The sequence below is a fragment of the Paralichthys olivaceus genome, chromosome 20 (assembly GCF_024713975.1).
Source record: "Paralichthys olivaceus isolate ysfri-2021 chromosome 20, ASM2471397v2, whole genome shotgun sequence".
Classification (NCBI taxonomy): domain Eukaryota; kingdom Metazoa; phylum Chordata; class Actinopteri; order Pleuronectiformes; family Paralichthyidae; genus Paralichthys; species Paralichthys olivaceus.
Window position 1 is genome coordinate 16,883,974 of NC_091112.1, and position 12,872 is coordinate 16,896,845.

Sequence of the window (12,872 nt, forward strand, 5' to 3'; positions counted from 1 at the left end):
GCAAGCCCTGTCCAAGTCTATTTGACATCAGCTCCGAGACAGCCTCCACAGTTAAAGAGGCCACTGTCTTCTTTCACACCGTGTGAATGAAAATGAAACTTTCACGGCAATTTGTTCTTCACTTTCCAAATAATTAAGGCGACATCCCTTTTGACAGGTAGAACACTGCGTGCGATGCGGTGTGTGCCGTTGCCGTCTAACAGCTGAAAGTAGGGTTCTCTGTCTGCTGGCCTTTTATTGACCCCGATGACTGCTTTGCATTTCAAGGCGGTCCCACATCACTGCATCCATAAACAGACACAGCAGTGAGCAGGAAGAAAAGCAATTTATTTGGTAATTTGTTCATCTTTTTCCCCCAAACCTGATAAAGTGGCAAAACAACTCATGTGTGCATGTGCGTCTGCGCGTGTGTGTGTGTGTGTGTGTGTGTGTGTGTGTGTGTGTGTGTGTGTGTGTGTGTGTGTGTGTGTGTGTGTGTGTTAAAGAACTCATAAGCGAGTGACAGAGTGTAGGTCTCCAGTACAACTGAACTTCCTTTAATAAGAAAATGCTCAGAAGTTAAAAAGCTGTCACCAGCAGCTACAACTAAATTGGAGTTGCTGTTGTCTGTTTTCAAACTTTTATTTAGCTGAGAACAAGCAAGCGAATTGTGTTGCACTTATCTATATATGTATAGAACCTATCTGGTCTGACAGCAGGGTGCGTGAAACCATAAAAGTAATGGCAACACGGGGGGGTGGGGTGCCTGTGCCTCACCCTCGTGATGCTCTCCTACTGTCAGGAGCAAGAATCTCATGCGATCATTACAGTATTAAACTGTCAAAAAAAAGCTTTTAAGGGATCACGGAAGACAGCGAGGCAGAATCACTTGCCCTGTTGAAATGTATTTGTGGCTGCAGTGGGACGGTTCGTACTACTGGTGTGAGAAACCCATGTTGGCAAACTTCCGGTTTCCACAGAGCTGTGGTAATGAATTAGATATCATATCAAATATTCAAACAGCAAAATCTACTTTTAAGTATATGTTACCATTGAACATTTGAAGTTGAAGTGCATTAAATTTCACCTACCATGTTTTCTACACGAAGTTCGTAAGGCATGGGGTTGTAGACCATGAACTGCACTTCACAAACATCTCCTTGAACCCACTGGAAGTCTGGGTAAAGAAAAAAAAAAAGAATGCATTAGAATAAGATACCAGCGGTTTTAAAACCCATTTGTATGTAATGAGCTGACGGAAATACACCCTGAAGCTACACTGCTATAAAAGTGCAGTCCGTGAGTGATAAATGATGAAACCCAAAAAAATGTAACAAAATTAAAAACTTCCTGATTCATTGTTTTTATATTATTTTTGAACCAAAGTGAACATTCACAGAATAAGATCGTCTACTTTACGTCAAGCCTCAGTTTAACTGAATCCATCTTATTTAAAAGCAATAATTCAACATCTGGAGGATATGCACTTTCAAAGCTACACATAATATCTATTCAACTACTACCACTTATACCATATTGTAAGTATAGGTTATATCTTCTTTCGTTATGTGGAATTAAAGCATGTGTGTGTGTGTGTGTGTGTGTGTGTCTGTGTGTGTTTATACACATGAATAAATAAACATATACATAAATGTATGCATATACAGTACATACATGCCTACTTATATATAAGTGAAAGTCCTCTCAACAGAGTGGAGCACATTGCGGCTGTGTATGGAATGAGGGGTCCAGCCATCATATATGCGTGTGTTGAGGTGCACACACTTTTTGAACCATATGAATGTACACCTTCTGTTTAAAAAATTGGAATTGATCTGGAATTGATCATCAGCTGACGAAGATGAGACCTTCAGTGAGTCATTGTTAGTTTATAGAATGAAATTTATATAGCTGTGATGAGCTACCGGCAGTTATAATCAAATTATGTTCGGACCTATACTTACACGAACTCCAGAGAAAAGTGAACTGTAAAAGGCAGGTTAGCCAATGTGTTTGGAAAATATTTTCGAAAAAAACTGCAGTTATTGATTCCTATAGGTGAAAAAAGTTGAATTTCAGCCCATTAACTCATAGCCCAGTGTTACTTAAAAAATATATAAGTAAAGACATTCCAGTTCTGCACTGCAGAAGCCATCATTCCTGAGTGAGACGCTGAAAGGTTCTGTTAGACTTAGATGCTCCTTTATTCCCTCTGTGGATGCCATAGCCATCTCCACTTTCAGATGTAACACATTGTAGTCCATTTAGAGAACCCATTGCTGTAAATAGACTTGCAAAATAGGCTCTAAAAATCCTAGCTTAGACTCCGGCAGCAAAAGGGATTTACGGAAGGCGAACAGCAGCCGTGCACCTTGGGAAATTAAGTCAGTCAAAAGAAAGATATCTATAATATGAAATATGTCTGGAAATCCCACACGAACTCTGTTCTGGCTCACATATGCTCTCTTAGCCGGCCAATTAAGTGACACACACACCTCAGGAGCAAGACAAACCGATTGGATTGCTGCCATCTTATCTGTGTTGCCTCAGTCCAAACTCATCAAGTGTCTATTGAGATTCTGCGCTAATCTCTAAAGGATCCAGCATTTTGAAACCTCATTGTGAAAAGCAATCATAATGTTTTGAGTCAATGCACGGTTAGTTTAAAACCATTTTGTTGCTTAAAGGACAAATGATTTCGTCAGACTTTTTCTTGTGTCCTGCGAAAGTCATTTTTTATTGACGAGAGGCAGAAGTCGAGATGTTTCTCCAGCGGAGAAATGTTCTGTAAAACTATCAGCAGTCTTTCACACTGAATAATGCATGAACACAATGCCTGGACATTAGAGCTAAAGTCCTGCATGTTCAATGAAGCAGAGCAGAGGAACGTAACCGAAGCTGAGCTTTGCATTTGTTTTAAATTATGAGTCATTAGCACCTCAGATGGAGACACAGGGTTTAGTTAATCCTGTCACTGGAACATAAACAGACAAAAAACCAGAAGAGCTTCATCTGTGTGACAGATGTTGAGCCGTGAGACCCTCCGTGCCTGGGCCTTCACTTAGATATGTGAATGGACTGTGGGTGACAGGCCTTTGCTGTTAGAGACCCCACACTGTGGCACAGTGCACCTCATTAAATCTCTATCTGTATCACAAAGCTTGTACACATTTTTATGTTCTATTTGTGTGGGTAATTTCATTTTATTCCCCTCCGTTTTATGAATTGATTGTCCTTCTCCTGTTTTAATTGCTGTTCATTTATTTTCCATTTTTGTATTTTTGGAGCTTTGTTAAGAAAAGCGCTATGTAATTAAGTTTGTTATTATCTGCTGAGGAGGACTGCGAGATGCCATTATTATTTACCACAATGTAAACCATACTTACAGTAGAGGTGATCAAAACTAAACTGGAATGGGGTTTAAAATGCTGACCATGTATTCACAATGTCCATGGATCAAATCTGACTGGGAAGAATACAAGGATTATCTCAACCCTTTCTCTCCTCTCACTCACACTATTGACAACTAATGAAAAAAGGAGGTATAAGGTGGTGTACTGGCTATTCTCTGACCATGTATTTTAAGGAGTGAATACCAGATTTGAATCAAAGTATCTCGTCCAAAACCAGCAACGTTTTCTTGCTTTCAGCTTTGCTTCCACGCTGCACAACCCACTGGATAAGCCCATTACTTTTCCTCCCCTCGGTCCTGCCTGCTTGGCCTGGCTTGACACATAAAATGTACATTGGGTTGACATCATGCATATAAAAATAGCTCTAATAGGCTGTGGGAAGGTTGTGCAAATTAAAAACCATCATGATTCAAACATTTATAAAGCAGAGAGTAATAATTTATTTTGTAGAAGGGTCCAACAATTTAAGAGATGTTAAACTTTTCTATTGCAATACCATGATTGGGCACCGGGGTTAATCGGCAAACAAGGCTGCATCTCAGACTGTGTGTGAAGACGGACGACATGACAGCTCCCCAAAAAGAAGCCAAAGTGTCTTGATTGCCCCCTGGTGGCTATCATCCTGCATCCTCCATTTTACAGGACAGTACATGCATCAGACTAAAAGTCAGTGCTCTGTTAGATGTAAGTCACGTGACTTGGCCAGTGAAGGTCATTACACTGTTTGACCCTGAAAACTCTACATGTTTGTTTGTCCTAAACTTGGGGCACAGCGTCCAAAAAAGGCCAGAGTCCCACACTGATAACTCTGGATTTACCCTCAAAGCTGAGAGTCAGCACTTCATCCCCACATCTCACATTTATTGTTTTATTTAACATTCAATGTGCTGTAGTACAGAGGCAAAGCAATAGAAACTGAGCCACTGTCCAAACACTTAAAATCTGCAAGGTTGTAAATGTTAACAGCTGCGGAACATAATGGAGTCCTCAAGAATAGCCCGAATGTTCATATTTCACTGATGACAAGGTAAGTCCAATACCTTGTTTCTCCTGGTTAAAAAGTCCACACTGGGATTAAAAAAGGAGAAACGAGGTATCGCTAATATTATAGAGCTGCACGTGTTGCAAACCTGTCTGCAGTTATCTTTGAAAGCAGAAACAACACTGGGATATGTATGGGAGGTGCCTCCATGTGGTCTCTGTGAGATGAATACACGTTCACAGTTAACACATCCATCAAAATAATTGATTTCTGCAGTTGCAGCGTGCTGGGAGACACCTTGAATGAGTTAAGAGAGAATGGTAACTTCATTAGCTGACAGCTAGCTCTCCAGGGGCTCAGAGACTAAGGGGCAAAGGCATGTGTAAAAATATTCTCCGAAATCTCACAGCACTGTAGTGCACCATAGGAATGCCTGACTTTTACCATCGAAATCCTGAATCATGAATATGAATTATTTCATGCATTCTGAATAATTACTTTTATTTATTTATTACTGAATGACATTGTTATTCAAACAGAGCCACAACAGAAATATCCAGACAGCTTCCCATGGTCTCACCTGCCTCAGCTACTCTCAGGATAGAAAGTAAATCCGGGGAAAACTTTGAGCATTACTGAAATGATGGTTACAAAAAACTCCCACATGAAAGTTTGAACTCAAATAAAGTCCTGAGTCATAGCCTGCGTTGCTGACACAACAGATTCATATCATACTCACCACTCCACAGTTCACGTGTCTCATTTTAACAGATGAAGATAAAATGGAGGATGGTTGAGTTTTCTGACAGTAGCTTCACGATGATTAAAAAACAAAAACAACAGGAAATTACGAGCAAATTAACAGTATTCCTACTCTAAGGTATATATTCTCTTAAGGTGCCTTTAGACATTTGCATCTCACCTATGGAGAATGCAGCGGGTGATCGTCTTGGTCAGACCTTTTCACGACAGGAATAACGGATCAGAAATTCTGCAGCGGTAATCATTTGTTTTTGTTTACAGCACATTGACATCAGCGTTGGCCATTATCACCAAAAGCAAAACATCTTTGTCTGTGCCTTCTTTGTGTGTGGTTTCCCTTTTTCATCCTGAGATATTTGTATTATTCCAGTTTAATTCAATAGGCTCACTGACTCAAGCGGAATTTTGCTGCTATATTCTCACACAGGCTCACTCAGACATGTCGGACATTTGCGTTCTCACCTGCAGCCCCTCTGCATAGTTTCAGGAAAATGTCATGAGTTCAGTGCATGTCTGAAAGCAGCTTCAAAGTGGCTGTTTGTGGTGAGGAAATCATACGTCTGTTGAATAAGTGTTGTGGACAGAGTTTTGACTTTGGTATTAACCAGGAAACTGGGGAATAAGGAACTGTCAATCCTCAGTTGAAAAGTAATTTAAAAAAATTTGTTGTTTTTTTTATTTCAAATGTCTTTTTCTGTATATCCTGGCTCAGTTGATAATATTCATTTAAGTGCAGTTACTTGTAATGTTACTATATGTACAGTTCACTTTGGATAATAAAGAAACTTAAACCAAATATTTTGCCCTATGCTAATAGGAAATAAAACAACAAAAGACAACCACTGCTCAGGAATAGAGTTTCCTGAACAATCGTTGAGAATTAAGTGAATCAAATAGTTTTTTGTTGCAATAGCAGAGAGACATTGGACTCGGTCTGTAATGGCTTATTCAAATTCTAATCTTCTGCAATAAAAAAAAAATACATGACATGAAAAAGAAGTACTTAGAAGACAGATTCTTTGCCAGCTTTGCTTATTAGTCAGACTCAGAACAAAACAAGCAACAGTGTTTGGAGACTAGATGAATTTTATGAGGGAGCAGAGGGAGAAATAGAAAACTTAAATGAAAAAAAGCAACCTGCAGTGAAAGTGGCACATTATAAATCTGAGTTAGTCTCAAAACTGATCATCAGTATCATTCCTCATGTAGCTGAGCATCTTCTGCTAATGTACCTTCATATTAACTGTTGCCAGACTTTGACTTTGATTTCACAAGTATAATTTGATAAAAAATTTCCAGCATTAACAACATGTTGCTTTTATACAACCTGAAGACACACACCACCAAAGGACAATCACTTTCTCACTGCTGCTCAACTACAATGTTAAATTGGACTTTGTTTGAAGACTCTGCATCTGGGATTAAAATGAACTCTGCAATTGTTTTACTCAAGACAGAGAGGATTGACTGCAGCAAAGCGCTGAGCCTGTCGCTGCTCTGTTCCCACGGATAAGCTGTGTGTTTCTTTAGCATTTGGGCGTTTGTAAGAACCACTGATTCATTCCACACAGCACTGGATGTTAGGGCTTTGTTTACAAGGGCACCATAACAGAACGGGGGGAGGGACAAGGTATCACAGAAGATGAATACAATTTTAGGTCTTTAAACTGTCACCAAAAACGTATGGTGGTTCAGGTGTGCAACTATTGAGACTTCATATATTCAGTGTGTGCGCGCAAACGTGAACACCGCTCCGGGATAGGAAGATAACAGTGGACATTTAGGCTAAATACATGGTTTAAATTGTGCAGTTTTGAATTTGAATGATGCTTGGATGATTCCAAAGGAGCAGTATGGAGGCATTTTATGTTTATACCTAAAATTACAGAGTTTTCCCCAGAGTACAAATAGATTCCTCAAATGTCTATGAGCAGGTGAATGTAACTCTAGGATACATTACTACACTCAGGTGGAAGATAATTACAGAAATGAATAGCTAACTAGAATTAAATATATTTTCAGATTAGATATTCTACTGATGTATAGTAATTGCAGGCATATCATATGAGATGAATGGCAGCAGGTGGCCAATATCGTTCGGCTATGATTCTTGAAAAATTGTGAAATAGTGCACTTATGAAGAATTATCAAGGGCGATAAGGAGAGGAGACCCTGCACTCAGAAGAGTAGTCTCCATGATGAATCATGTTTGCAATGACTGGACGTTAAGATCAATAATTATGGAGCTAGAATATTCCTGAGAATAAAGAGACACCTGCCTTCGGTGAGCTCAATGAGTTTAAAATGAGAAAATAATAAAATCTTCTTGTCCTGAACACAATCTACTCTGAGATGGCTGAAGCACAGCCCTCTTATAGGCTTGCGACTTCTGCCAGGCGAAAGAAAGACCGCAAGGAAAGCATACACACAAAATCTGATGATCAACAAAGATCTTAACAAGTGTGAAGTTTTGATTAACAGCAGAAGAATTTTCATAGTGAAGGATCTGCAGTGTAAACAACATCACTCCGGGTGTTTCTGAAATAGACAAGTTTCTTCAAGTTTCTTCAAGCTGTCATTCTCAAGTAAATGTTTTTTTTGTTGCTTTTAGTAAAGTTTCCATCTAGATATTTCAACACCTTTGACCACCAAAATCTAATCATCAAATCTAATCAATCTAATCTGTGAGTCCAAGTGAATTGTACCAGATGTAATGAAATAACCCACGGGCAGCCCTAATACATCATTTCACAGAGATGTAAGGTCACTGTGACCCTGACCTTTGACCTCCATCACTAAATCAAATCAGTTCATCTTTGAGTTGAAGTGAACGTTTGCACCAAATCTTAAGGCATAACCATAAACCTTTCTTAATATACTTTGTGAGGTCACTGAGACCTTGACCATAAGTCAAAGTGAATGTTGGTACCAAATTTTAAAACATTCCCTCGAGCTAATCTTCAAAGTGTCCGGAAGCCGGACTCGAAATTGCGTCATTTACACCGCGTTTTACCCGCGGTCCTGATATCCTCCTCTGAGCCGTGTTCAGATTTGCAGGCACACACCAGAAAACCTCACACACTGCACACAAGCTCTCGTCCAAGGGCACGTGCAGGGTGCATCGCTACATCCACTACATTTGCTAGTTCCAGCAGTGGACTCTAAGGCTTAAAGCACGGTGTTAATGACACCGTTTCAAGTCAAATATGAATGACGGGGCTTGCAGACACTTGGATGACACCACACGTATGGAGGCAGGTTTTTTTCTGTTGTTCTATTACATCTGAAAAATGCGTCACCTATCGTTATAGTGGTGAGGAGATAACAAGGAAACCTTTTTGGTGAACCGTGACCTTGACCTTTGACCTTTGGCTACCAAAATCAAGCAAGTTAATCCTTGAGTCCAAGTGAATCTTTGTACCAAATGTGAAAGAATTCCTTCACGGCGTTCCAGAGACATCACCAGTGCTTTATGAGGTCACTGTGACCTTGACTTTTGATCATTGAGGGAATATTTGTACCAAATTACAAAAGAAGATCCCTGAAGGCATCCTTGAGATATTGTGTTCACGAGAATGGGACAGACAACCCAAAAACGTAATGCCTCTGGCCACTGGCTCCCATTACACAACTAGATTCCAGTTATCCATGTCCAGTTATCTTTGGTCACCAAACTTCTGAGAGCTTTCAATACACACAGGGCTGGAATCCCAGCCTGTTCACTTCACTTCTTTATGAATGTATAGTAGTGTGTGTTTGTGTGAGTAGAATGGGATTAACAGAATGAAATCTGATTGGACGTACCTATCTTCTTGCAGCGCTCCTCTCCTCTGTTGTGCATGATGATTGGGGAGTAGATAAAGGGGCTGGCAGTGGTCATGTTCTCTCCCAGCAGGCCTTTCACTTTGTGGGGCCGCAGGCTGACGGGCAGGTTGAGGAGCTTCACCGATCTAGTTTGAGCATCACGAGAGAAGGCACAGCACTGACGTGAGCTGCTAAGTATATCTGCTGTCATTTTACACAAGCATTGAAAGATAAGCTCACCCCAAAGATGATCACCTCACACTCATTTGAAGGAAAAATGTTCGCAGTTCAGTTAGTTGTGTTCAGCTTTTGAGTCAAAACAATATAATCTGATTTTTGCAATACATACTCAAGATTATCCCAGTACATTACATGGTATCTGAAATACTTCTCCTTGCTAAAGGCTTCAAACGCAGCAAACCAATAAAATTGAGGTAGAGACACTTTTCATGGACCAGGTCCTGTTAATTCATCACAAGGTGCCTTGTCAATATAATCTAGTAGATTAAGACTCCTGCACAAAGTAACTGTTGCTCATTAATTAATAAACATTAGAGGTTATAATTAAAGGCTGTATGCTCAGGGACTACTGACTTCTATATTAACAAAAGGTCAAAATCACAATTGAATTGGCAAGGCATAGTTTATGTTGGTTTGTTTCCTGACGTTAGCTGCAGAGTGCAGACGCCTTATTTGACATCAGGCAGACTGGTTTGGTTCTGAGGTACACTGTGCTGTCAGGGAAGTTATTGTCTGTTGCAAAAGCATGAAATTGGTGTCCATACTGCAACACATAGTTTTCAAAGAGTTGAATATGATGTAACACTGGAAATGAATAATGGCTCAGAAATGTTTTGTCTCCATTTTGAGTGGTCGTGTGTCTGTCGTGACTTTGGTTGTTAGTTGAAAATCTTCTGTCTTAAAAGCCTGATTAAGATACGCCCCAAACACAATGGGTTTCACCAACAAACACTCACTTATTTTGCATTGAAAAACAAGACATTCTAAAATTAAATTAAAAGGCTTCACGGCTGCAGCCTGAGTGGCTGCACTAAACACACTGCATGACAAAAATCCCACAATAGCAATTTCATTGATTGAAAATGAAATGTCAGAGCAAATCATTCAACAAAGAGTGGAGGCTCATGGTCAAGTTTCTAGGACATTTGGATGTAAGCTACAGTTGCAGTTAAAACACATGCATGCACTGCAGTAATGATGTCTCCCCTTGCATCAGTGTGACCTCTTATAGACAAGATGCATAAAACAGATATTTGTTTTAACTGTGTTTTTTTTTTGCAGGAATAATCGAAATTCAAATTCGTTTTTTCCACTATCGAACTACACTATCCTGTCCTTTCAGTAAAAAGAAATTAAATAAAAGTTTATAATTAAAATCTTTTTCCATATTGTGTGTATGAGTGGTATTGAGACACAGTAACATTGGTAGTTTTGGTTTTCAAATTGGTCAATATGAAATTCCATTGAAATTATGTATGATTTTCCCAAAACATTTTAAAACTTTTTTACACTTTAATGTATGGCGAAATTATTCCACATTTCTAATTTATTGATAATTTGTCTACGTCAATCCAATATGTGACAAGATACAGAAAAGATAACAGTATCTGTGACACCCCTCTCCTACCGGACAATGGGAAGCTTTGTAAAGGGCACCGGAGGCAGCTTCAGGCCATCCGGAAGGGTGATGACCTCCATTCCACCCGGACACTTGGAGGTGTAGTTTTCCAGGCTCTGGGTCACTTCTTTCTTCTCTATAAAACGTAGAAGCATGTAACAGTCAGCAAACCGCTGAGCACAAAGCTACAAAGAAATCTATAAATACAATTAACCAGACAGTAACAATTATGACATAACACAATTCCCTCTAAAGGTTCCCCCCCACCCAGAGCATTTTCACACCATCTCAGCCATATAAATTAACTAGACATTAATGACCTGTGAGGTGATTCTCTCGCAGCAATAAGAGCTTCAGCCTTCAAGTACAATTCTGAGTTTTATTGTACCATCAATACCTTTTGAGGGAACATTACTGCTCACCCAGCTGTACCATTTGCTTTGGCTGTGCAAGTTTCAAGAGTGTCCATAAAGGGGAGAGGGATATTTGCTTGCTAAGATTTCACACATCTTTTATAGGTGTACATTAGAAGGTCTTGTGATAGGCTGGTGCTGCTGCAACACTTTATTGTACATTCAAAAAAGCACTATTGTGTAAAAGTACTGGAAAATATACTACATCCATAATCCAAAAGACAATGTTCTTTAATCAGCTGTCTAAGATATACTGTGCATATGTGATGAAACGTTAACATTAAAAGCCAAAAGGATAAGTGCAAGGATTTTATGTCTGTCTATGTCCCAAAGAAATGTCCAATTACAGAGTGAAAATACATGTAATGTGTGTACAAACACTACAGAGGGAGTCACAAAGTCACCACGACTGCACTAGATTGAAAAATTACAACAGCAAAAAGTGAAGGGTGAAAAACGAAAGGAAGTAAATGGTAAAAGGAGGCAAAGGGTGGGATAGAGATGGACTGAGGAAGGAATCGGTGGGAGGGGGAAGGAGAGTCAAAGGAAAAAAATAGCCAGAGATGAATGGAGTGATGGCTCAGTTGTCCTGGCTCACAGCTTTGGTGATTGATGGCATGACTGTCCACGGTTTTTCTCGTTTGCCGTGTCAGAGTGCTTTGTGGCCACTTCAGGACAGAAAGTTGAACGTTGATCATGTGTTCAAAGAAAAAAAGGTATCTCACCATGTAAAACCCAAATATAATAATAAGAGTTTTTTTCAGATGTTGCTGTAGGAGGTCTCTTATTATTATTAAGGGTTTAGCAACATTCGCTGCATGATTACATTACATTAAAATGATTTTCTATTCATACATTGTAAAACAGCATGACAACTTTTTGAACAAACTAAAAATCTTTTGAGTTTTTATGACAAATGAAGACTACCACAGGTTCTCCACTGTTTAGAAGTGGAGGGAGAGGTGAGAGGTGTTCAGCTGCAACATGCAACTCACCACTAGATGTCACTAAATTCTACACACTGATCCTTTAAGTTTTTGTGGTGCATCTGGGACATTGGCGTTAGCTTTCTCTAAGCCATTTAGCACCTTAGTCAATGGTGGAAAAATGCTGTGACACAGCACTGTTTGAAAATTCAGACACCCACAACACAATCTCATAAATTTTGTTTTCCTCTTGACAATACTGTGAGGATTGCCAATTCTTCACAATTACCACTTGTTCACCCATGTGTATATTTATCTACACAATTATAGTTCTCAGCAAAGGCAAAACATTTGATTACCTGTCCCTAGCCAATCAAATTTTCTTAAGGTCAGATTGGTGAGTTGGAGTCCCTCAATAACCAAACCCATGGGTTTAAGTAGAAAAAAACCAAACTATATTTTGTTGACTTGTTTCTTTTTTTTCTCTTGTCTTTTTTTTTTACCCAGCCTTATGCCCAGACAAACACAACAAAGCGCATTATAAGCCTGACAGGTGGAACACACTGTCCAGATAAGCAAAGACACATTTTTACACTTAACGAAAAAGGCAGGAGAAAAGGTGCAGCTCTCACATTTCACGAACTAAACAATCTCATCTCCAAGTGTTACTCTTCAAGAAAAAGAATTGAAGGCAGGATGAAAGGTTGCATTTGTAAAAGTTTTCTCTGGATCCTCTTCTGTGAAAACTGAACTTACATCACCGTGTTGTACAACACAGCAGCCAGACCCTTTTTAAAATTGCACCTGCTCAATCTGCCTTCATCTAACAAGTTTGTTTGCAGTCCTCCTTTCCTGGCAACCACTTCATTACGGCTGCACTTTCAAGAGGTTGACGTGACCGAGCATTCCTTTCTGAATAAACAGTGAAATAATGCTCAGACCGTGCAAATTAGC

At 39.5% G+C, this 12,872-nt stretch overlaps 1 protein-coding gene across 4 annotated transcripts in view; it reads right to left on the reverse strand.

Moving 5' to 3' along the window:
* trappc9 (trafficking protein particle complex subunit 9) overlaps positions 1 to 12,872 on the reverse strand; it is a 185,894-nt gene that overhangs the window by 150,105 nt on the left and 22,917 nt on the right. For all 4 annotated transcript variants that reach the window (XM_020090867.2, XM_020090866.2, XM_069516452.1 and 1 more), the window contains 3 exons: positions 10,589 to 10,715; positions 8,941 to 9,086; positions 1,071 to 1,156 (listed from right to left, as the gene is read on the reverse strand). In XM_020090867.2, coding sequence (XP_019946426.2) covers positions 1,071 to 1,156; positions 8,941 to 9,086; positions 10,589 to 10,715 — 359 coding nt within the window. The remainder of the gene's footprint in view (positions 1 to 1,070; positions 1,157 to 8,940; positions 9,087 to 10,588; positions 10,716 to 12,872) is intronic.